General features: G+C 29.2%; 1 protein-coding gene across 6 annotated transcripts in view; it reads left to right on the forward strand.

The window, feature by feature from the left end:
• LOC141449822 (neprilysin-like) overlaps window positions 1–21,994 on the forward strand; it is a 46,507-nt gene extending 24,513 nt beyond the window's left edge. For all 6 annotated transcript variants that reach the window (XM_074119639.1, XM_074119641.1, XM_074119637.1 and 3 more), the window contains 12 exons: window positions 3,900–4,010; window positions 5,651–5,792; window positions 18,955–19,069; window positions 19,199–19,295; window positions 19,505–19,681; window positions 19,764–19,873; window positions 19,956–20,014; window positions 20,099–20,147; window positions 21,013–21,080; window positions 21,170–21,297; window positions 21,383–21,547; window positions 21,742–21,994. In XM_074119639.1, the coding sequence (XP_073975740.1) occupies window positions 3,900–4,010; window positions 5,651–5,792; window positions 18,955–19,069; window positions 19,199–19,295; window positions 19,505–19,681; window positions 19,764–19,873; window positions 19,956–20,014; window positions 20,099–20,147; window positions 21,013–21,080; window positions 21,170–21,297; window positions 21,383–21,547; window positions 21,742–21,915 (1,395 nt within the window). In that variant the 3' untranslated portion in view covers window positions 21,916–21,994. The remainder of the gene's footprint in view (window positions 1–3,899; window positions 4,011–5,650; window positions 5,793–18,954; window positions 19,070–19,198; window positions 19,296–19,504; window positions 19,682–19,763; window positions 19,874–19,955; window positions 20,015–20,098; window positions 20,148–21,012; window positions 21,081–21,169; window positions 21,298–21,382; window positions 21,548–21,741) is intronic.
• The last annotated feature ends 225 nt before the right edge of the window (window positions 21,995–22,219 follow it).

A 22,219-nucleotide genomic window follows, 5' to 3' on the forward strand; every position in this document is an offset into this window, starting at 1 on the left:
GGTGACTCGTTTTTTTTATGAATCTTGTATCACAGAAAACGGTGTTTTGCGATTGGATTACTGACAATAAAGAGAATAAAAATATTTACTTTATAAGTAAACCAGTTTAGGGTAAATAATAAATGAAACAATAATATACTTTGAAAGAGTAAACAACGATAATAATTTGATTAAACTAACAATCAATTCAAAGTAAACAAAGGCGCAATTTAATTGTAATAAATTATCTTTTATTTGATGCAAGAAATGATTGGGCATACAGGCTTTAACAGCCGCAAACAGTCGATCTTCTATTAAGTACATTACCTAACAGCATCAATGTACTTACCCAATGTCTAATGATTCAGTTCAATTGTTTGTAAATATTGTAAATGAAGTTTTCAATTACTCAAGTTTATTTGAAAGGAATCTCAATGTTTTTTTTAGAAAGAATGATTACCTAAATAATGCGACTTCTATTTTTACTACAAAACGTATTTTAGTTTAATTTTGTACAGAATATTGACTCCACGTTACATGTATTCAGATACATCATTTTTTCCCATCTATCTACCAACGAAAGTAACGAAAATAAGCAACTAAACAACCGCGAATAATCCTACATTACAAGCATTTGTTTCTGAGTTGCATCCCAATTGAAGAATGTTTGAATTCAGTTCCCATACTAACTATTTAATAAAATGTTGAATTAAGTAGTAAACAGAGGCACATAAAAAAAGCAACAAAAAGCATACTTAGCAGCAGTTTTAGACGTTACCTAATGAAATCCAACCATTTCTTCTAAAATTCAATTACTAAAATAAAGCTTGTTCTAGCCTCTTAAGATATCTTTACTTACAAGGCTAAAACATATCTAATTTTAGAAATGAATTCTTATCTTTAAAGTCGGTGAAATCATCTTAGCATTAGCTACAGTGCATTGCTGCAATAATTTTGCGTATATTTCCACGAGAGAGCTTAAACTACTGTTAACTACTTAATTCAACATTTTATTAAATAGTTAGTATGGGAACTGAATTCAATATATTTCCACGATTCTTCTTTGATTTATAGATGTAAATTGACCGTGCTTTAGTCTACTTCCCTCTATTAGAAATCTACAAACGACTAACTTTGAAAAAATAAAAAGTTATACAAATGACTGTAGAGAAGCGTGTTTAAGAGAATTTTCCGTAGGCTGAGATTCTGAGTAAAAGTTATGCTTGCTGCGTTTAGATGTTCTCTCCCTAGGAGCCTACTGCTCACTGAACAGTGTTGCCTGTAAGAAGAGAACACTATCCGGAGGCTGGCAGTGTACTAAAGATATGGTTAGTCTAGGCTTCAAAAGTTTAAGCTCTGAATTAAAAAGAAGTTCGCAGAATAAATACAAACTTCTATTTATTTTTAGCTGAAACAATTGAAATACATTAGTTTTAAGTAGTAGTATGTTGTCCTTACGAAAGTTTAATTTATATTTTTCTAACAAAAACATAAGTTGTCATCAAATCCAAATTTATTCTAACAGGATTACTAATTCCCAGACAGAAATATAAATTCTATTTTGTATTCCACTAAATTTTTCCCAGTATTCATGTTTAAATAAAACATGCAAAAATCCAATTGTGTTCGCTTTTTAGGGTAGGGATTATTGACACTACCATTATTACCACTGTAATCTTTTGGGGCATTTCTTTCGCTTCAAAATCACTGCCCTATCACATAGTAGCTCTTTTAAAGGTATTAAGACTGGATACTGACTCAGAAACCGTAAGCTACACATTTTTTTTTTTTCAGGTACCCTTAGTTGCACCCGGTAACGATTAATATCTCTCAAAGATGCACTAACCTCTTAGACACATGATAGTAATTAAAAGTGACAAAGCACAAAAGATTTTTACGCCTCTAAACTTTATAGAAACCGTAAGTAGAAAAAGGTCCGTAGTTCCGTGCTATGAGTTGTCTGGTAAAGGACATGGAATTTTCTTTAAAAGAACTTGCATGTCTTTGCTACGACGCTCTCCTAATGAACAATAATATATACAAAATAATTAAATTAGTAGAAGCTATCAGAAATTTCTTGTCATATTAGTGTCATTTATAAGCTTGTACATATTAGAATACAAGCTGACAAACAAGACTAATAAATTTGCTAAACTTACTTTTAAAATTAAATACTAATTTCTTAAATTGGCGATTAAAATAAAATGCAATTCTAAGGATACCAAAATATTCAAAGTTTGAGCTTATTCATCAATATTTAGAAGATAAATTACTAGTTTTCAGCTAATTCAAGAAATGAGTTCTAATGAAAACAAATAAATATATACCACTGTTTTAAATAAACTTAATTTCCACATACGCAGAATTCCCCTCCAAAAAATACAAGATCTCCGGTAACGACAGAATATTTCAGTTCTTAAAGAAAATTAGAAATAGAGGTGTGTACTTCGCTCACAAATTTAGAGAATATTAATGTAAACTGAAGGTTAAATTTTTTTTTTAACAAAAAACGTTTATATAACATTACGTTGTTCGTTTATAAAACAAAATGTACTTCAAGATATCACGAAGTTGATAAAAAAAAAACAACTTTATTCTTATATCAGCTTAGCGAGTGATGTAATCATTTTGGTTTAATAACCATTTTAGAAAAATATTCTTTAAAATTTAGAAGTGGAAGTATTTTTTTAAATTCATTTAGTGCAATTACTAATGGCCGAATTTACATCAACCAAACAGTACAGTATTCACAGAGAATCTTTCCTAGCAATCTCTTCTAAAATATAATTTCTTAAAAATTGTTTCAAATGATTTGACAAAGCCCAAAAAAAGTTTTTTGACATAACTATTTGAATTATTACGCCCATTAAAAAAGAAATTATAAAATTGGAGAATTCAGGATTAAAAATGTGAAGTTTAAAATCTTTCCCACAATGCTGATATTTGAGTTAGAAAACGAAATGCTTATTAACTACAATTTTTCATTTTCGCAGTTAAGAATTTCCATACAATTTCTGAGTGTCAGAAAATGTGTAGATGACCCCAGAAAATCAATTACGAAAATTTGAGCCCAGTAAATTACATCATCAAGGGAACTGAAAGAAACACTTTCTCATCCAATTCTTAAGCTCTTGTTCGATAGATAAATTATAAAATCAAAATTTTTTTCCCCATTTTTTTAAAAGTCTTTCATGGCCGAGAAGAACTTTCATGTTTGCAACTGTAAAAGCTAAATGCCTTAGACTTGCTGCAATTTTAAGCCTTTTTTGTTGTAATATTGCATCAAATAAACAAAGGAACTAAAATCAATTTCAACAAACATAAAATATAAAATAAATAACGGAATAATCTGAGAAAATTATAACTATATAACAAATAGTAATAACAAGCAGTATGTTAACAGTAACTATCAGAAACTAACAAAAACTAAAACAATAACAGTGATAAATTTTTCAAAAAATTAACAAGATAAAAAATTAAATAAACAACTAAATTAAAATAACAACGATTTAAGTTTTCATTTTTAGAGATAAATAATAGTAAAAGATATTTGAAAAGTAGGATTTTGCTAAAAATCAAATTTTAAACGTAAAACGAAGACTGAAATTTAACCGAGTTTTTTAAAACTAAAATCCTTAAATAGTTTAATAAAATTTTATTACCAACTGTATCTTTTTTAAAAATTTTTTAAAGCTTTTTTTTATCAGAATAATAAAAGAGCAAAGTGTTTAGAATTAACACAAAATATTATAAAATATTTAATGGATTATGTAATCAACCATATAAAATATGTTTTTAAATTTTTTTATGAACATCTTAAATAAACGTAACATTCAAAGAGAAAAACTGTTCAGCTTTTTCATTAAAATGAAAGGAGCTAAGTTTCAATTAGTGTAAAATTTTTGAATTTTTTTTTACAGGATATCCAGAGTACAGATTCCGATATTTCACCAGCCAAGATTACTTTTGATGAATTACAAGAGCTAATGGACAGTAGTGGTAGCAATTCAACTACTTCTTCTAATCTCAGGGTAATCATTAAATTGCATTAATAAAATCTAAATATTTTAGAATGTTTTTAAAATAATTAATTTTTTAATTGATAAGTAATCAGTTCCTGTATGGACAAATTTTTTGCGTCGATAGAGGAACTAAGTACAAATCTTTATTTTTTTTTTTTTTACTTTATATTTTAAATTTATAATCAATTAAAATTTATGCCAAACTTAAATATAGTAAAAATTAAGTTTGATGTTTAAGTTGTTTAAATTGCAAAAATTAAATAAATAATTATGGGCGGGTTCGTTAAAAGTGTTATAAAATTAAAAACAAGTCTTGGATATCCAGCGAATAAAATTTACTTTCCAAAACACGAGTTTTTTTTTTTTTATGTATACACCAGCTTAATTATCTGCTGATGGGCAGTTTTGTAAGTAACGGAAGAACACTCCCCGAAGGCCAGCTTTGAAAAGGGTACGTCTCGCTACTACAAAAAATAATTGTACATAATTAAATTTGCATAGCTAATTGTCTCGTCTATGATGGATTCCTTTACTTCCAACCGGATTTTGGTCGTTCCTATGTCGTCAAAAGTTTGATTCATCACATTCGTTATATTCTAATTTTCAAGATGCTTCTGCAAAGCGTGTTTGAGTCAATAACTTGGATATTAACAACAAACATGCTTGATGAACCAAAGAGATAGGTAAATCCAAAACAGTCAGTTATAAAGAAATGTGCAATATCTGCGATGTTTAAAACTGTCCGGTAGGACAGTTGTATAAGGGTTATAATATAACTTTAAACAATAAAATTATTCCAAAATCTCGTTTTCTGGCTTAAATAATCTGGATAAAAATTTTTGGTTAATAAGAAACCTATAAAATATTGCATTAGTTTTTTTTTTTTTTTTTTAATGTAGAATTTATAAAGATTTTGTTTAAAATAATTTTGATTCTAACGAAATTTCAACTTTTGTGATTTTTCATAATGTTCGGGACTCTAATTATCGTACACCGAATGTTAAATTTGTTAGAGCAATAGATTTAACTGAAAATTTAGTTTTTTAAATTTGGAATTTTGGCTATATATTTAAATCCTTATTAAAATTAATAGGTCATAAATTCTCACATTTCTTCGACATGTCCTTCTAGAGGGAAGCGCATATATCCCTTTTCTTCATTCCCAAGAAATTTTTTCTAATAATTGCTAATTACCTAGTTGCGCACATAAAGTATAGCATGTTTTATGAAAATGATAGAAGTCTCCTAGAGAAAACCTCAAAAAAAAAAAAATCGATTCAGTTTTCCATATGATATTTTTTGACAAAACGTAAACAAAAGAAATATCAAATTTGAACTTCATGCGATTATTATTACGGCAGACATAATCACTCACTCAAACAGACCAAGTTGTTAGAAGTTGCAATTTCGTGCTCAATAAGGGTTCTCAACATTGGTGTGATATTCAAAAAGATTGTTTTAATACATATGAATCCCATGAATCGTTAAGAGGAGTACAACTTGGGAATTTATGCAATTAGGACCCTAATCAAAATAATTTACAATGAGAGAATAAGAAAGAAGATTGTAAGTATAAAAAAAAACAAATAAATATTAAAAATAATGCTTTTTTTCATAGAATCTTTAAGAATTAATTTTAATATTTTCAGATCGATTGGACCGAATACCTGTCGGAATTGATGAATGGATTGAACAAAACCATGAACTCTAGCGATATCGTTTACGTTGAAAACCTAGCCTATTTTTTCTCATTGGCGGCACGTCTTCAAAAGACACGACCACATACATTGCGTAAGTATCTTCAATTCTTCTATTCACTACAAGTTTTGTTCTTTTTCAAATAATGCAACCTTTCGAAGAAACAGTTGTTTGTTTGCTGTGGATTCTTAAAAATTGTAGGTACATATGAAATAAGCCTTTACATATTAAAAATTACTTGTAACCCAACTACCAATATTCTACATACTCAAATTATAGAGTGTTAAAAATTTAGTGAAGAAGAGCGATCATTGAGAAGTGATAAAAGATCATGCTGATTTCAAATCAATGGATAGAAAAGAGCAAACTACAAATACAATTTATTTATTTATTACAATTACAAATCAATATTTTTAAGACTATCAAGTATTATCTTGATTATTAATATGATTACATGACAAATTTAACAATTGAATTGTTCCTATAAATATTTGTATTAAAAAAAAAACAAACAATAAAATCCAACATTTTCCTGAAAGAATAATGAATTTTGGTTCTTTAAAGAAACATATTCTTAAGCTAAAACTACTAATAACAACATATTGTCTAATCTACATTTCTTAATTAAGAAGAACTAATTAATTTCATAGAATAAATATAACAATACCAGGTAGTGAAATGTTCTTTTTTGACTTCCGCTGGATTCTTGAGTAGAAATCTTGAGTACGTTGGGCAAACACTACACAATCACTTTTGAAACTACTTCAATATCTCACTAACCATTGCAAAGCATATAATGATGTTTAAGGACAAGGAAGTGATGTATATATATACTGATTTCCCCCTCTACACAGAATCTTAAGTTTAACTCCCCTAAGTTTTGTAATACAACCCCTCTCCGTGGGAAATCACCTTTGACAAAGAAAGGAATGTTTTTTAACGTATTTGTCCCCTCAATGATTTAAAAGTAATGTTGTTATCTTAACGTATTTCTTATTCTATTTTTATCATGTGTGTACTTCCTTAAAGCTTTCTACTTCCTTAATAATATTTGCTTGGATTTCTTCAATATTAAGCACTTCACTCACTTATTTTCCTTTGAAGAAAAGTAAGATTTTTTAGGTAAATTAATATTTATTTACAACAAGCAAAAAGAGGTTTCAGGTTTTAGTGCCTATATTCTTTCTACAGACCTTTAACAACTCTTAATTTGAACAAAGAAGACATTATTGAAAAGATAAAGTAAAAAAGTCGAATTTTTAAAACTTATATCTATACTTAGATAATATTGGGCGCCATGGTAGCCGAGCGGTTAGAGGCGAGACCTGCAAAGCTAATATGTATTGTGGTACTGGGTTCGATTCCCGATCTTAGGATTTTATTTAATGGTTAATAAAAGAAATTTACAGTAAAGTATGTTTGCTAGTCGCCTCCGTCCACGACACCTAATTGGTAATTGGACGTTAAGCTTCGCCTGAAAAAATAGGTGATTACTTTACTTGGATAATATTAACGAGGACAACCTTTGCCTGCATTCTTTAAGAAAGAATCAGCCATTCGGTATATTAGTTTTGGCTGAAAGTTTATTTTGTGAATATTGTTAGAGAATCTGGAATTTGGACTATTCATTTCAAATTGAGATATAATGTAATCAATTATTTATTTTAACTTTGTTAGCGATCTAAATCATTTCTTACAAACAAAACAAAAATCCTCTACAATTGTTAGTAAACACCTTTTGTTGCAAGAAATATGTCAGCTTAAACAATGTGTCCCTTCTTAAAGGGAGAACAGCTATTCGGATGAATTATTTGCGCAATAGTGGCCTAACTTGTTCACCCCTTAGTTTTAAAAAGTACAATAGAAATTTCTGATTCTTAACTTGTGAGAAAGAAGCCAGTTTACTATACAAAATGCGCTAACTGTTTTTAGTAAATTCAAAAACTTGCAAAATCACTGCAACTGATAAGTTACAATAATACATCAAAGATATTTTAATATATTTTCTGACAGTATTGGATAAAACATGAACTTAACTGGATACCTTATTTGTCGTTTTATTTTCAAAATATAACAAACATTATTTTTGAACTAACACTGGAGAAAGCAGTAATTTTTTTTACAAAATTCTAAAACCTCTCCTCGATATCTCTTTATTACCGCTACACTTTATTGCCCTCACGTTTCCCAGACACGTGACACCTTTTTTTGCGGTAAAATACTTAAAAAATTGTGATAATTTATTTCTTTTATTTTTGCATTTTGCATCAAAAAGCAATTTTCGACCATAATATTTCGTTCTGTTTATTGGTGGATTGGTTTTTATAAGAATAACTTGACGGATAAAAATTTCATTCAGGTTAATCTTAATAAATAATTTCTTTTGATGCAATAAGCGTTTATTTTGAGTTAATTTTGATTTACTAACTATTACTATTGATGAGATTAAAGCAATAAAGTAAGATGAAAAGACGGCACCAGTAATTGTGGTACACTATCTTTTTACATTTCCCACGTTAGTTTAATACACGATGAATGCTAGATTCTGTGAACAGTTCCCGTGTGATACTAGTTTTTCTCATGGCGCCCTTGACTTTGAGGCCTTCTACTGTGAGAACTATTAGAAACACGATTCACTGAGTTCTAGGTGGGAAATCATCCACTTGTTGGGTATGTGGTTTTTGTGTTTATTATTCTTTTTTTTTTCAAGGATTTAACTAACACTATACCCAACACTGTACCTTCTGCTAGGGTGGGTGTGCTGGAGTGAATAGTAAATAAAAAAAATAAATGTGAACATGATAGTTTTGTCGTTGATTTTTTGTTTACTTTTTGTGTGCAACTAGTGCTAGTTAGTTTGTCATTTTATAGTACCCAGTTCTTAAAAATAACATTTAAGTTAAAATTATCACGGTTAATATACTCCTAACCTCGTTAATATTGTTTAAATGCATAAATGTTTTAAGCCCATTTGGCTGTTAAATTGCACTTTCATAATTGCTACTTGTATCTTTGTTTCTTTCCGATTTTTGTTTTTTCCGAATACATAACGTTGATTTGCTTGGTCTGTTTCATTTCTTTCTAAATATTCAGCAAACTGATTTTCCCAGCATTCTGCAATATCCTGCTATTTATGAAAATAAACCTGATATAACCTGATATTTATGATAAGTGAAAACCTGAAAATTTTTCTTGAACACAAATGAAACAGAGTTTCTTAGTAAAAAAATCTGATTTTTTTTCAACTGCTTTTTTTAACATTATGTTACGTAAAACGTAATTTTGCCTTTAATTGCATTTTTTTTTTTAAATCGATCGTTGTTTAAAGTTGCTCCAAATATATTTCAAATAAAATATTACATATACCATATTTTTCTAGAATTCTCCAATTTTCCATAAATTGCTAAACGTCCTTTATAGAAGTTTTCGGACAAAGTTAGTCCCTAATCCGTCTATGAGAGTAGCCCAGAAGTCAGTCCTACGTCCAAGGTTCCATAGTCTTTCAAACATAACTCTTCAACCACTACTATGTGCTATTGAAAATTAGAAGAATTAAAAAAATGTTTTCAATACATTACTGAAGTTGAAGATTGTTAGTCTGTAACATTTACTTATTTATTTTTATTCTCTTGAAATGCTTTCTCTAATAAATGAACAAAAACATCAGCGCTAAAGATATATGACCCACGGTTATATCGGTAAATGTTTTCAATTGAACTATAAACATATCTTTATAGTGTAAAATCCTTAAAAAATCTTAAGCAAGACTTAAAATTATGGCTGTGAAATAAACATAAAAATGAATTTATAAGGCGCATCTACTATAATACCTTAGCCTTGGTTGTATTACGGGAGATGTAAACAATAAAACTTATATTGCGTAAATTACATTGTATTTTTCCGAACGGCTTATCAAATTATATTTCAAATGATAAACGAGTTCAATTGTCAATAAAGCAATAAATCAAAACAGAGTTAAACTGCATTGTCAAAATATATCTCCCTTTGGCTGATTAATTATTTTTATATCTTTTTAGTGTTATAAAAGATAAATTTGATGATGTCAAAAGTTCTTACATCATTTGATAATATTTATAAATTGTTTTATCGAAGGCAATGGAATTTTTTTCTGTAGCTTTAGCTATTTAGGTTAAAATATTTGGTCTAACTTCCTATTTTACGTCCTCCTGTAAGAGTGAGGGATCGTATTTTTACCACACGTTTCGCAACTCTACAGAAATGACAAAAAAATGATCGTAAGTTGAAATTTAAAAAGATTGTTACTTTACGGCAGGAATCTTTTTTTGTTTTATTTGTATTATTACTTTGAAAGTTTATTAGCTGTCCTTAGCTATTCCATTCCTTCTATTGCAATAATTAGCAAGCACACTTACGAAATTCAGTTTACAGAAAAGCCTTGAAGCTATTTTCGAGAATGTGGACAATCTTTTGTATAAAAAAGTATTTACGGTTTAGGAATTTTAATAACAAATATAACCCTCCTTAGCAAGTGTATAAGGGATGGGATGATAAAAATGATACTTAAGAGAAAATGTATTCATCTCCTTTCTCAAAAATGTCCTTAATCTGGAATTTTTCTTGAAAAATGTTGCAAATTAAAGTTTTAAAATCACTTATATACCAAAAAAAAAAAAAAACCCGTGCCGTTTTTGAGAAAACCCTAAAATAACAACAAAAATTGTCACAGTAAATTGAGCCCATTTTGATCAAAACCTTATTATTGTGCTGTGCTTTGGGAGCCACTAATCGAAACATCAAAGTTTAATTTTTTGCTTTTGGATACTCACACACTAGCAGTAAGACATACTAAGTGGATGTAAGATTTAAAGGAATTTACGTTTTTGAAAAATCTATTATTTGAAAAATTGTTAAGTCTAAAGTTTTAATAGCTTTGCCAGCAATATAATTATAATGTACATATATGAAATAATACAGTATCATGACAAACTCATCTAAATCTATATTCGCTAAGGTTCGTTGTAAAACTGAATCATAGGATTTGAATTTTTTTTTTTTTTTTGTTTAATGTAAACACTGAAAATTAAGTAATATTAAGCCTTAAAAATTAAGGTTTCGTTTTCGTGAGTTCATCAATATGCCTATAGTAGATTGAAGACTGAATAGTAGAGGAATATGCAGAATTTCTAATGGACGAAAAAAGTTTTAAATCATCGGCAAAAATGAGAAATTTAACCTCGCGTTAACAATTTCTGTTATCATTAATATAAGCAAAAAAATAAAATTGGTCCAAGGTGAGTTCCTTGAAGAACTCTAGAATAGTTATAATATCCACTTCTTTTATCTACGAGGAGCCTAGATTTCGGCTAGAATAAAAAGTAGAATATTATATTAGAACTGTAATATTTGCAGTAACGGTTGCTTCAATGCCTACTCATTTCTCTTTTTCTTTAAAAATTGGAGAGAAGGTGTTGTTGAAATAGATTAAAAAATAAAAAATAATAGTTTAAAAAAAATAGTAGTTTATATTTGATGTAAAGGTCTTTAAAAAATCTAAAAAAAATACTTTTAAAGGGATGAAAGGAACTTGCTAGGGAACCTTTGTATATTTATTTTGAAATGGAACCTGGACTAAGCTAGATATTGTGCAAGTGGCCGTTAAATGTCTCGAGGGAACATCTGTTACTATTCAAAGCTGTAAAGGCTGATTGTTGAAGGTCGTGTCAAACATCTGCTTCCTTCTTGTTGGAACGCGTTTAAAGATTTTTTTTGGTGATTGATCTTAGTGTTAACGGATCTCTTTAAATACGTTCTTCAAACTGACACCATCCCTTCTTTTTTATGTCACTTTGACTATAATAAATTTGTTAGTAAATTCTCTTTATAAGAAGAATTTGCCAAGTATTGTGGTTAACAGTTGAAAATATCTAAAATCGATTAATTCCTAACTTAAAATTAAAGTTTATCAGTACAGGTGCTTGTTTGGATTCATAGATATATGTTAACGATCCAAACTTAAATAATAATAATTCAAGTGAGAATTTCACTTCATTTTAGCTTTAATCCTCAAAACTAGAATAATTTAGAGTGGACAGAATTTCAGGTATAAAAAGAAGGCTATCCTTTGTAGCGCTTGCGGGAATATTTGTTTGAATAAATTAACAAAAATAAATGAATATTCTGACTTTACATCTATCATAATTCCTCTTTTTCTATGTGTAGACAAATGTCTTAACCCTTTTAAATATCCCGGATACAGAAATGTATACTTTCCAGACAATGGGATGTTCTAGAAGTGACAATTACAGCACTCAAATAAGACCAACTTCTGAGTAGATCAAGCTTAATGCATGCTTTAAAGTTTAAAACTATGCTGTTGGAAATGAGAAACAAAATTTGTAGATTTTGAAAAAAATATTGTGAATGGAAGTGCCACCTAATTGGATAGATTTTCAGTGATTCTTCAAAAATGTCTCCGTCAATTTTCTTGAAATATAGTTGACAGATTTTATAACTGGAGATTATAACTTTTATAAATAATATTTTTAATAGTAAATTCGATCAGGAGTACTTATTTGAAATAGTAGATTCCTTGTTGTGTCATTTTACTGATGTCACAGTATATGGAGGTAGTTAAGTGTGTGGGTCCATCTAGTTTTTTATTTTATCAGTCGCAAAACGCTAGTTTTCCTAATTACTGGTCTGTTTCAGATGCTCATCTATTATCAGAAACTGTAAAGATTGTTTCATTTTTGGCATTGATGTATCAACATAGAGTCGCTAGAAAATAGAGCTGATCTCTCCTTTCATTCACAAATCTATTGTACTCGTAAAAATAAATTCAATTACGCCAGTAAATACATTCGCACAGATATATACGAAACTAAAATAGCGTAAAGATTCATAGTAAGGTCGTTCGGCTGTGATTTCAAAGAATACACGTATATCATGTTAACAGTTCGTTATAACAGTCGTGTGAAGTTCCTACATCAGTAATAATCATGTGTAGATAATCATTTGAAAAAAATGACAAAAACTTGGTGAAGTACTAGAAGATTCCCACGCCTAAAATTAGAGTCCTACGGGACTTCCTTCACCGTGACTTTCCCATCTACTTAAAGTATACTCAGTGACCAAATGTTTAAGTGCTTTTAATTGGAGATTATGTTTTTGACAGCGGAAGGAAAGCTATAGATATTGTGAGTGTGGTAGATGGAAGTGGCAAGGTCGTGTGTCTTCATGGGAGATCAGTCCGCTGAGAATCCCACTCTCACGGCTCTGTGTGGGAATCAAGGGTTGCCGTCGGCTACCGTGTGATCTTCTTTAAAAACATTTAACTTCTAAACTGCCTTCAAAAAGAGAAATCAGACGGATTGATTAAAAAAAAAATTGGCACCCAAATTACTTTCTACAATAATTTTTATGTAATTATCATTTGTCTTAAAACTAAAAATTTTAGTAAATGGTGAGAAGTAAGATTTATGATCGTGGATGCGCCACTTCTATTCTCTTTAGAATTTTGCCGGCAATTTTAAGTTCTAAATATTACTTTTAGGTCTCTCCTAATTCCCGTAAAAGTAAGTTTTAACTCTGTTTTAAGTCTTAAAAGTTTTAAGTATGTGATGTTAGTAACCGAAAAGAGCTGTTATGCAGAACATTTATCAAATACAAAAACTTTGAAATACATTTTCCTCTAACAAACCTCCAATTCCTCAATTACTTTCTTATTTGGAATGCTTGCTTAGATTTTAATTTTTCTTTTACAAAATGCAGCTGATAGAACTTTAATTATCAAAGTTATTTTATAAAGGATTTAGAAACTACATTATCAAAAACCTTTTTTTTGCTTGTAAAAAAACAAAATGAAATAATGTTCAGTATAATTTTCCCGTAACAATAAAACTTTGTTACAACATTCTTGAAATGACTTTATATTCTTAAAACTTCCATATATTTTGCAAACAGAGATCAGTCAAGGAAATTGAAAAAAGGAGTTGATGGGAAACAATAAGTAAAATTACTTTAAATGACATTGTTCAGTCGTTCTTGAGTATTTTGACAGAATAGATGCCGTGGGGTTGTTTGAAAAGACTACGAGTCTATTGCACGCAAACCTGTCCTAGTACTATAATGAGAAACTGAACGAGAATGAAGCAGTTAAGGTAAGGTTAAGTGATTCTCATTACAGCGTTCAACTTTTTGTTTGATTTGATGAATAAATTAATTTAAGTTGATAGACTTTTTTTATATAGATTCTATTACAATAAAACTGGCGTCTATCTTCTAAATTTAAAGAAGAAATAAATAACTTCTAGTTGTTTACAATGAATATTTAAAAAACAAAGATTTAGAACTGGTAAACCAATCTTTCACAAACCACTACACCGTCATTTCTAAGATCCAAACGCCTTATCATATGAACAATCAAATATTCCGTTCAATATAAGATGAACCCCTCGAACCAATTTGACTTTTAAGTAGATACAAAATAAAATCTTTCGATAAAATTAGTTAACGTAGTTTAAATTAACGAGATGTGCATACTCAGCATTTAGTTAGCTTTAGCTTTAATGGATCTCTCTTTTAGTGTCTTGAATTGCCCAATCCATCGTTCAACCAAAATAACTCGCCTAGAAATAAAGACATTCCTTTCACTTTTAGTGGGTTAATTGCAGCTACAATAAAGTATTCTTTTGTATCTAGAAATTTGTCATCCAGTAGGTATAAGACTATCTACTTCTAGAATAATAGCCGATTAAGATTGGCTTAGCTTGAATACTCTTAGTTCATTGGGAAGGATAGAAATTCTGTTTGTTACAATTCTCTACGTTGATGCACAAATTCCACTTTACTACTCGGGATTTAGCGAAATGTTATTAATTTTATGGTGTGTTCAAATCAATATTACTAATTTCTAAACACAAGAGGATAGTTTTCTCCTCCTCTTTGATTAATATATTATGCAAAGAGCTGTGCAATATCAGATTTTTCAGATTCACTTAAATGAAACCCTGGTCACACATTCCCACGCTTTTATTTATCTACCAGTCCGAGGGTAAGGGTATTTTACGGTTCACATGGAATAGTGTGAGAGAGTTAGTATTTGTACTAGTCCACAGTATGGTGACGTCAATAACTAAGTTATTAGGATGCATTTTTTTACATTTGTTTTTCCCACAAAACCATCATCCGTCATCTCAGATCCCATCAAGATGTTCTCGTGGGAACACCAAGCTCCAAGTTTTCTCTAGAGCAACCTTATAGATTCTTGTTCTCTTAGATTCTTCATTAATATTTGTTTCTTAATATGCTTTAAAGAATCAAAACTTCAATTAATTATTAATTTCTTATCAAAAATATTCTTTAAAAAAATTTACTTTTAATTTGAGATTTTTAATTTTTTGAGCCACAAAATTTCTTTTAAAATTAGTACAGTTTTTTTTTTATATATTTCTTTTGATAGGTAGTTAGATATTTTAATTTCGAATTTACAGTAAATAAAACAGATATTGTATAATGAAAATAGTTCTGAGAGAATAAAATAGTTATGAACTAACTCTTAACTTGCCGGCCATATTTTTCTACTCATATTTTACTTTTATGATTTTTGTTCCTCTTTTTAATTCGTTTGTAGTATAAAATATTTGATGCTTTTTTATTCAGACTCATGAGCTGACACATTGGTGTACATCTTCTACATCTCCTCATGTGTAGATACACAAGTTATTCTGTAGTGCCCCTAAGCCCCAAGCCATTTGTTTTTTTTCTTTTTACATACAGAATTCTGGCGTGACCACATATTATGTGCTCTTATCACAAGTAGTCAGAAATAAAAAATGTATTAGGTGATTCAGAAAGATGCAGGTTTTATCAAGCAAGTTAAAGATCTCATTCTCAGGTTAAACTAACAATTTAATCAATTGTTTAATTAACAAATATGAAAATAGACATGATTATTATATTTATTTTTAGATTAAATCAAAATTGAATCGCATGTTTTGAAAAATAAAAAGAACTCTGTGTTATTTCTGAAAGTAATTTATTCTTAATTTAAAATCTGACAATTTACTTAATTTTGTTAGCGTTTTTGCGAATCATCAAACTCTAGCGTGATAATTTTAACTTTTAGGACAATTCCTAATTGGCACAATTTTAATTGGATTCCTAAAGCTCGAAAACTTTTTACGTTACAAAAAAAAGTAATTGCACTATAATGTAGTTTATAACTTGATTTCTTAACTTTCCAAATCAATGTGCGTGTGTAGGGAATTAAAAAAAGTATGACAATGACCTCATAGTAGATAATTTTTTTTCTCTTTTCGCAGACCTCATGAACAGATAAGGACAATCTGTAACGAAAACAAACTGAACTGATAATTACAGCAAAAAGTGATGTTCTTTCATTATCTGTAGGTCTGCATATTTTGTAATCTCTTTGATTACTCATAAATAATGATCTAATTAACCCTGACATAATTTTCGTTTGTTCATTCTTTTGATTCTCACAAGTAACAACACTGCGATTGTGCCAAATTAAAAAAAAAAATGCTACGGAATTGTATACTCGTATTTTGAGTGAATTAGAAAAAAATTGTTTGTTAGCAAATGATCTGTAAGTACTTTTTACATTCTTCTATCTCCAGAGATTCATGGTGTTTTCGGTAAAGCGACTTTTATGTATGGTGTTCACCTCGTTTTATTTTTAGTTTGGAATATTAGAACTAAACTAGGAAGAAAGGTCATGATTGGGGTGCAGAATATTGTGATTTAGGAGTTGCTTATTTTTCTGAATAAAAGTGTAATTTTGTTGAAAGCAGCCTTTAATTGGCAAGGTTATTGGTTTTGACTCTAATCTGACCAGGAAGGTACGTATACGTTTAATATTTAGGTATTACTTTAGTCAGCAAACTTACTTTAGTGCCTCATATTAAGGAGTTTAAGAGATAATTCCGAAAAAAAAAAAATGGCTGTCCAGTTTTTAATTACACTAAATTTTAATTACAATAATTTTGGTCAATAAATTTAAATGCCAATTGATGAATTATATCTTTGATATTTTCCATTCCCATGATATGTTTATTGCATCGCTCAAAAGTTTCTGACTTTCATTAAAAATTAGAGGTAGATTAAATAAGTTTGGTACAGAGATTTTGATTGCACTTATGTTTTCGTCTCGCACTACACTCGCTTAAAATCATAGCTATTATCCAACTCTGCGGACCTAACCACATTTTCAGTAAGTTCAGCTGATATAACTGAAATATAATATTACAATATCTATTATATACAATATTACTGAAAAGAATAAGAACAATTTTCTTTGAACAGAAAACATTATTAGTTCGACGTCTAGGATACCTCTGGTGCCCTATTTCTTTCATCACTGATAAATTTAAAATGAAATTGTTTTCACTTCATCTTACAAAATAAGGAAAGTAATGCTCTAATGATTTTCTAATTGCGATCTATCACTTTTAATTCTAACATTTTACCAGTAAAATTCGATTAAGGAGACTTCTAGGAGTTGAGATTAGATAGAGTCCTTCTAAGTATCATTTCAGTATAATGTACGGCCGTCTAACTAACAAATTGTGAAGGAATGTGAATCTAAATGTGTTACTAAAATTCTGTGGTTGAAGAAAATTCTACCGTAAATTCAAAGTTTGAAAAAAAGTATGTTAAAACATGGAAAATTATAATATAGTAAGAGAAGGTCGTTTGTGTCCCACACAGATTTAGTTTTTTTATTTCTCTCAAAGAAGCCTCAATAATACTAAACGTTTTCAACATATTGTTTATAGAACATCAATATCTTTAGTTTCATTTCGAATGATATACAATGGAAAACAAAAAATAAATTAAGGTGAAACATAATTTCTATTTTCATCAACCTTCAACGGACATGTTGCATTGTTGCTAGCTATCACGCTATATGCTCATTTGAACGTAATTCACAGATTTATTTCCAGAATTGCTCTTTCAGATAACTTTTTTTTTTCTGACCGTATTTATTGATATTTAAATCATTTACACCAAATAAAAAATTAGGCGAGTGTGGCTATAAAGTCAAATCTGTTCAATTTTACAATATTAAGCTTCCTTCTAGGTACAACTTCAGAATGAAATAAAAAATCTGTCACTCATATTTACTGTTAAGGTTTAGTATCTAAACGTTTGAAGGGAAGTACTTAACTTTAGCTTTATAGAAAGGTTCTAATTTTTTCGGTAATGCCTGAAGCTTATACTTCTACGTAATCACATTCTAGATGTAGCAAGGTCTACTTGCGAATAAAGAAAAAGTACCAAGGTCCTTCAATATTATTAGTACTGGAAAAGAATAATTAGTTTCTCATAAGGAAAGAAATAAAGCGCTAATGTAACAAATTTTTAGCAAAAGTATGTTTGCTCTCAGCTTCTGTTCACATCTTATTGGCAATAACCTGAAACTCCCTAGTAACACTAATAACTTGATACTTGTTAGATCATTTCTCTAAATTATTAGATCAAACGATTACCTTGAAGGAAATAGTAAATATTCTCAAGTAGCATTAAAAAATTTTAATAAGTTTTCAAAATAGAAAAACAAGTATTACAATGTAAGAAAATAAATTTAAAAGATTTGGCATTTATTCAAACTTTCATTAATAATCTAACGTCTATATTGGCTTCTTCACTCTCTTGTGATGATGGAATGGGCCGTTAAGCACAGCTAAGCATAAAAACAGTCCGGCGTTTCGCCAAATAATTTTTTAGGTTTTTCTATGAAGATATCATTGGAGTTAACTAGCACTGTTTCTTTTCAAGAGCAGGTTATGCACTGTTTAGTGAAGCCTAGGCTTGAATAAATAAAAAATTGTCTAACGTTCGCTAAGTTATGCAGCCTTTAAAGATTTCTTTGTATGGCACACCTAGCACCTTCTCGAAATTCAAATCTAGAGGCAAAAATATGTTCTGTTCAATTGAAGAACTTACAAATGTATTTTGTTATGGTAGATTGTTTGTCTTACACAATGGTTTCTAATAATGTGTTATTTAAAGAACATACAACTTTTATTTAGATAAATCTTTGTCTTTGAGTTGTCTTAATATGAAATATCCACTTTCAGTAGACACCTTTATTTGAAAGGGCTAATTATTAGTTTGGTTAGCTTGCCAGATGCTGCATCCCTTCTTGTACTATTTTCTCCAATATTTGTCTTATTATAGAATATTTGCTGACAATTAATCTGATATTGTCTTAGGTACATAATAGCAACCTTTTTGTTTCTGTTTCTAGAGCGCTATCTCTGGTGGGGAATGGTATCGACCATGATTCCTCATACTACAAATGAAATGAGAACATTAAAAGATGATCTATATGAGGCATTATTTAGAAAACAACGACAGTCAAGGTAAACTCTACTATTTGGGGAACAATGCAATGCCCAACATTAGTAATTTATTTACATTAATAATTGATTTTTAACATTCCTAATAATTTCCTGTCACTGCTTTTAATTTACTTTAATAAATTTTTACAGAAGTTATAAATGTGTGAAGTATGTTAAAACATTTTTCAACTTGGCCATAAGTTACAAATTTGCATCGATTAATAGCCTTAAAGAAACTTCAAAAAAGGTACGATCTTTACTTTACTTCATCATCCTAGAGGATACCTACCCAAAATGGGTTTACAGCGTGTGTAAAGGATACACCAAAAGGAGGCCTGATTATTATTTTCTTGAGCCAATTATTTCACAAAATTTTAAAAGATACTTTTACTCTTTGATTATTTTGTTACCATATCTTTCGTTGTGACTTTTGAAATTTAATGTATTTTTTTGAAGATTGAATGGATGCTTAAAGACATAACAACTTCTTTTAACACCCTTGTTGATTCTTTGACATGGATGGATGAAAAAACAAAAAGAAATACTTGGAAAAAAGCATCTTCAATAAAAAGTTATATTGGTTATCCAGAATGGTTATTAAATCAGGGAGAACTCGAAGCGCTGTACAAAAATGTTAGCAAACATATTAAAATTTTGTTTTTTATTTCAAAATTAATAATGATGTTACAATAACCGTTCTTTTATTTCTTTTTAGATTGAAGTTATAGATGGCCAGTTTTTAACTTCCATGATGCTTATAAAGAGTGCAGAAGTTAGAGAAATTTTAAGTACATTAGGAGATGTAGCGTCAAACAAAAGCCAAGAGTATATATAAGTTACTTAATTAAAAAAAAAAAAAATTGTACACCTTTATAGATTCATTTTTAACATTATCTTTTGAATTCAGATGGATTGCTGATCCATTAGAAGTTAATGCTTTTTATGGAAGAGCTGCAAATGCAGTGGGTATGTTGCTGCTATTTTTACAGAATTTGCTTAACTTTTTTTTTTTCTTACATTCATAAAAAATGAATAATTGCTTACATGCAGCAATACCGGCTGGTATACTACAATCTCCCTTCTATTTCCTTGGATTGGAGTAAGTCTAAAATAAGTTAAGGAGGTAGATATTATTAGACATTAGGCGACTAGCTGTCTGCTTTGCCGCCTTGTTCATTCAAAAGTCATAACTCAAAATTAACTTAAAATTAGTCACTAATATATTTATTGTTTTAAATGTTCGTATAAAAATAAATAATATATCATATCAAATTATTATTTAATTTCATTTTCGCGACCTCCCAAAAGAAGTATTTTTTATTAGAGGATGTTTAAATAAGTATCTTCTTAACAGAGAGAGAGGCAATTATTGAACATAAAACAATAAGTGGGACTGCTCAACTTTGTTGAGATGCGCGTAATACAGTTTTACTATATATTGCAAGACAGTAACACGATAACGCACTATATTGGATTGGCCAAGTCAGAACAGTGGTTTAATAAAAGTAGTTAAATTTACGAACTCAATAATGTATACCCATTGAAATATTTGTCAAATATTCTCTATTTGTCTGGGTCTATACCCACTTTGTCTAAGAAACCCCTCGTTGTTTTTGGTAAAGTCCCTCTTGCTTTAAATCGAAAACCATAAACAGAAAACTGTGCCCTATATTGCCTCCATCAATGTGGTTCCTTATAATGTGGGCTCTTCGAAAATCTTTTTTTTCTCCGCATTTTCTTTAATGCTTCTTCGCGATTATTGGTTTTTAATAGTAGATTGTCGAATCGAGGTTAATAATATAAATATTTTATATATCATCAAGAAATATGTGAACACAAAATTGTATGCGAAGCATAATGTTCATTAACCTCTTTAATTTGATATAAATAGTTGTAATTATTTAAAATTATAGAATAATTTCATTTATTTTTTAAAAAAAAGCTACAATTAAAACTATTTTTAGGGCAATGAATTATGGGGCAATTGGAACAATTTTAGGCCATGAACTTACTCATGCATTTGATGTAGAAGGTAAATTAATAATAGTAAGACCATTTATCTGTAATCATTTAATAGTAAGACCATAATAGTAACTGAATTTTATTTAATTATGTATTTAGGTAAAGATTACGACTTTGAAGGTAAAAGAATTTCCTGGTGGGACGAGGATATGACAAAAGAATACAATTCAAGAGCGCAGTGTTTTGTTGATCAGTATAACAATTTTGGGTATACTAAAGCGGATAGGGTACTGATTTATCCTAATACGATTAGATAAAATAGCATGTTTAAAAATTATTATATTTTTTATTTTCTTTTAAACAAAAATATAGCTGAATGGGAATTTAACTTTGGCTGAAAATATTGCCGATAATGGTGGCGTAAGAGAGGCATATCATGCGTACAAATACTTTCTGCAACGCAATGGACACGAACCGTATCTGCCTGGGATGGATCATTTCACACATGAACAGTTATTTTTTCTTTCTTATGCCAACGTAAGTTTACGTTCGTTTTTCTTTCTGTATTTGTTTAATCTGTCTAATCTTTTTCGCTAAAAAGTTTGCAATTATTGTGAAACAGGATTCTCAATTACATGTTTGATATCCCCAAGCATGTAATCTCCTTTCCCAAGCTCTAGTTTGCTATACACTGTAGAAATTACTGAATTTTTCTTAATGAATAATTTCAGGTATGGTGTGAAAAAACTTCATTTGAAGACGAGTTGATGTCCTTAGCAGATGTACATAGTCCTAATAAATTTAGAGTTATTGGAACGTTAAGTAATTTAGATGATTTCGCTGAAGTATGGGGTTGTCAACGAAACACATTTATGAATCCAGAAAACAAGTGTGTATTGTGGTAACAGTTACAGTTAAGAATAAGATAAATATTGTGAAACTATGAACTAATTTTTAATATAAAATTATTTATTTGTTTTATTATTTCGTTCATTTGAAATTTAAGAATATGTTTCATAGCTTGGAAGTATTAGTATAATAAGAATTTACATCATGCGTCAAATGCGTGCAATTACATATCTGTGATAATTTGCAGCCTTTTACCAAATATTTAAAGGGACCATGCTTTTATTTTTTATATTAAACTTATAAAATAAGTGTTAGGCCTTTCTTTTTATTTTGCTAAACATGAAGTCCTAAAAGCAAAAG

The sequence above is a fragment of the Rhodnius prolixus genome, unplaced genomic scaffold (genome assembly GCF_049639745.1).
Source record: "Rhodnius prolixus isolate KJV_2025 unplaced genomic scaffold, Rpr scaffold_2, whole genome shotgun sequence".
Taxonomy (NCBI): Eukaryota; Metazoa; Arthropoda; class Insecta; order Hemiptera; family Reduviidae; genus Rhodnius; species Rhodnius prolixus.